Genomic DNA, 2,898 nt, shown 5'->3' on the forward strand with positions numbered 1-2,898 from the left:
TCAGATGAGGAGCAAAACGTCTTCTGTTACAAATAAAGTCCAGTTGTTTTTGTATTGAACGTTTTTTTGAATTTATCATGTCCTGGATGACTGAGAATCTTCACCAGCACACGGCGCTGTATAAATAAACTGAACTGAATTCTGCAGTCTGCATGCATGTGAAACAGCTTTTTTCAGACTAAATGTTTACTTGCACACATTACAAGTGAGTTTTTGCTCTTTAAATCTAAACTAAAACAATTTTGTTGGACGAGATGAAAGGCAAGACTCAACAGTGATGTCTGGCTGAGAAAGCTTTGCTCGTAAGGTGAGTAGTCTTGTCTCCGTAGATTTTTACAGAAGCTCTTAAGTGGAGCACCACCTAGTGATCAAATATGTCACACATATAGGGATAGAGGTAAAATTAAAAAACATTATGGAATTAATTATTTTACGATATGATGTATATGGGATTAAAAGTCAAGTCACAGTCACTTCAAGTCACAGTCCTCCTCAGTTATTTCAGGTGTTACACAAGGTTCTGTTCTTGGCCCTCTCCTGTTTATCGTTTATCTTCTTCCGTTTGGTGTAATTTTTTAGAAAAATTTGTATTAATTTTCACTGCTATGCAGATGACGCCCAACTCTACTTCTCCACCAAGCCCAACACCATCCTTCCTTTCAGACTGCCTCTGTAAAATTAAATTATGGTTTAGTCAAAACTTTCTTAAACTAAACTCCAAGAAAACAGAATTTCTCCTTGTTGGCACCAAGTCTACTTTATCCAAATGTAATAGGTTCACAAGTTGATGATTCCACAGTTTCTAACTTTCATACAGCTAAGAATCTGGGTGTCATCCTCGATAGCACTTTATCTTTTGAATCTCATGTCAATAACTTTACTCGGTCTGCATATTTTCATCTTCGAAACATCAACTGTCTCGTTCTTTTCTTACTCCCATCAGTACAGTCATCCTTATCAATGCTCTAGTCACATCTTGATTAGACTACTGTAACTCCCTCCTCTCAGATCTTCCTCTTAAAATCATCCATAAACTTCAGCTTGTCCAAAACACAGCTGCTCGGATCATTAACTACGTCAAAGGAACACATCACCCCTATCCTTAAACATCTTCACTGGTTACCCATAAAATATCACATTGATTTTAAGATTCTCCTCCTCACTTTCAAAGCTCTCCATAACTTGGCACCTCTGTACCTCACTGATCTTCTTTGCTATTGCACACCTGCACGAAGTCTTCGCTCCCCCTTATCCATTTCTCTTGCTATACCTCCTGCCCACTTGACAGCCATGGGATCCAGAGCCTTCTCCCACAAAGCCCCTCGTCTCTGGAACTCTCTTCCACTGCGCATCCATAATTCTGATTCTCTGCCCTTAAATCTAACCTTAAAACTCACTTTTTAAAAGTTGCTTATTCTGTTTCATGTCATCAAGTTATGTTTTCTACGATTTATTGTGTTAGATTTTAGTGACATTTGTCTTTTATTATTTTGTTGTTTTTATCTTTGTATTTCTTGTTTGGTGACCGTGAGTGATTTGAAAGGTGCCTTCAAATAAAATGTATTATGTATTATGATTATTATGGGATTAAAAGTTGTATTTAAAATTCATTTTAACATGGCTTCTCCCCATGGGAACACAAGAGTGTAAAGTTACTGTGAGGTCAGGAGAGCATTTGAAAAAAATATCACCAAATTTTTTGAAGAGTAAAATTTTTAGGCTTTGTCAGAAAAAAAAAAAATCATGTTTATTGGCTGCACCGGAATAAATAAATAAATGAATAAATAAATACATAAATCCTTGATTTTCCAAAACTTCGTAACTGGACATGTTTTATTGAAACCTTCAAAAACTAATAATTACATGTTGATGTTTTACAGTTGATTAACCTTCAAATCAGTTTGCTTTGAAATGAGCCAAACGAGTTTAGCCAACACAAAAATGGCTGAAACTCGGTCAGTTTTCACATATTGAGCGATAATTTCATGTGGCAGTAGCTGACAGTCATTCACAACACATAAGATATTGCACTGTTGCAAGAGATCGCACAAAACGTTATTTTAAGGATTGTACCTCGGCCACTTCTCAACATAAGATCATTTTAGTTCGAAACTCTGGCATTAAAAGAGGTGGACATTCTTACACGTAATGCTAGGCCTTTAATTATATGCAACAGTGAAATTTGAATAAAAATATATAATATATACATATATATTTATATATTACCATTGAATGTCCAGGTGATATTTGCATCCAGGACGTACGTCAATGGAAAGAAACAGGGCAGGTCCACTGAAGAACCTCGTAACATCTGGATGTTTGTGCATGAAAAAAGCTGAAATAAAAAAAAGAAAGAAAATATGAAACCTTGGATTTTACTATGAAAGGAGCTCAGATTTATGTCTTTTCAAAACAAATAAAACATTGATAAATGAGCAAGGGTCCACATTTGTCAGGATTTACCTCAAATGTGAGCTGCAGAGTGAGGCAAACTAAGGCCTGCCGTTTCATCTGTGAATGGAATGGGGGGGGGGGGGGGGGATTACAAAATGAAGGTGGCATCAGGTCTATAAAAAGATCAATATGTGTCGCAATCGGTGAAGAACAGAGATCCTTCAGTGTAAAAAGATTCTGACCAGAGGCAGTTCACACACTGTTAATGTCACGATTCATCAAATACAGAATAAAGATAAAGCTCAGATGTTTACAACATTCATGATAATCTACAGAAACAATAACATTTATTTGATTTGGTAAATAATCTGTAAATATGCAGAAAAGATATCTCACAGTTTCTGTGTTTCCAAGTGTCTAGATTCAGTGGTGGAGCTCAGATCTTCCTGTCCGTCCTCAGACGCCTCTGACCACCTGCCTCTCTGATCCGTGACTGAAAACCAC

The 2,898-nt window shown here is 36.6% G+C and overlaps 1 protein-coding gene across 1 annotated transcript in view; it reads right to left on the reverse strand.

The window, feature by feature from the left end:
- serping1 (serpin peptidase inhibitor, clade G (C1 inhibitor), member 1) overlaps positions 1-2,511 on the reverse strand; it is a 16,900-nt gene extending 14,389 nt beyond the window's left edge. The window contains exons 1-2 of the mRNA XM_037674944.1: positions 2,464-2,511; positions 2,227-2,335 (exon numbers count right to left, since the gene is read on the reverse strand). Of these exons, the coding sequence (XP_037530872.1) occupies positions 2,227-2,335; positions 2,464-2,511 (157 nt within the window). The remainder of the gene's footprint in view (positions 1-2,226; positions 2,336-2,463) is intronic.
- Positions 2,512-2,898: the final 387 nt, after the last annotated feature.

This window comes from Nematolebias whitei, chromosome 3 (assembly GCF_014905685.2).
Source record: "Nematolebias whitei isolate Nwh7 chromosome 3, NemWhi1, whole genome shotgun sequence".
Lineage (NCBI taxonomy): Eukaryota > Metazoa > Chordata > Actinopteri > Cyprinodontiformes > Rivulidae > Nematolebias > Nematolebias whitei.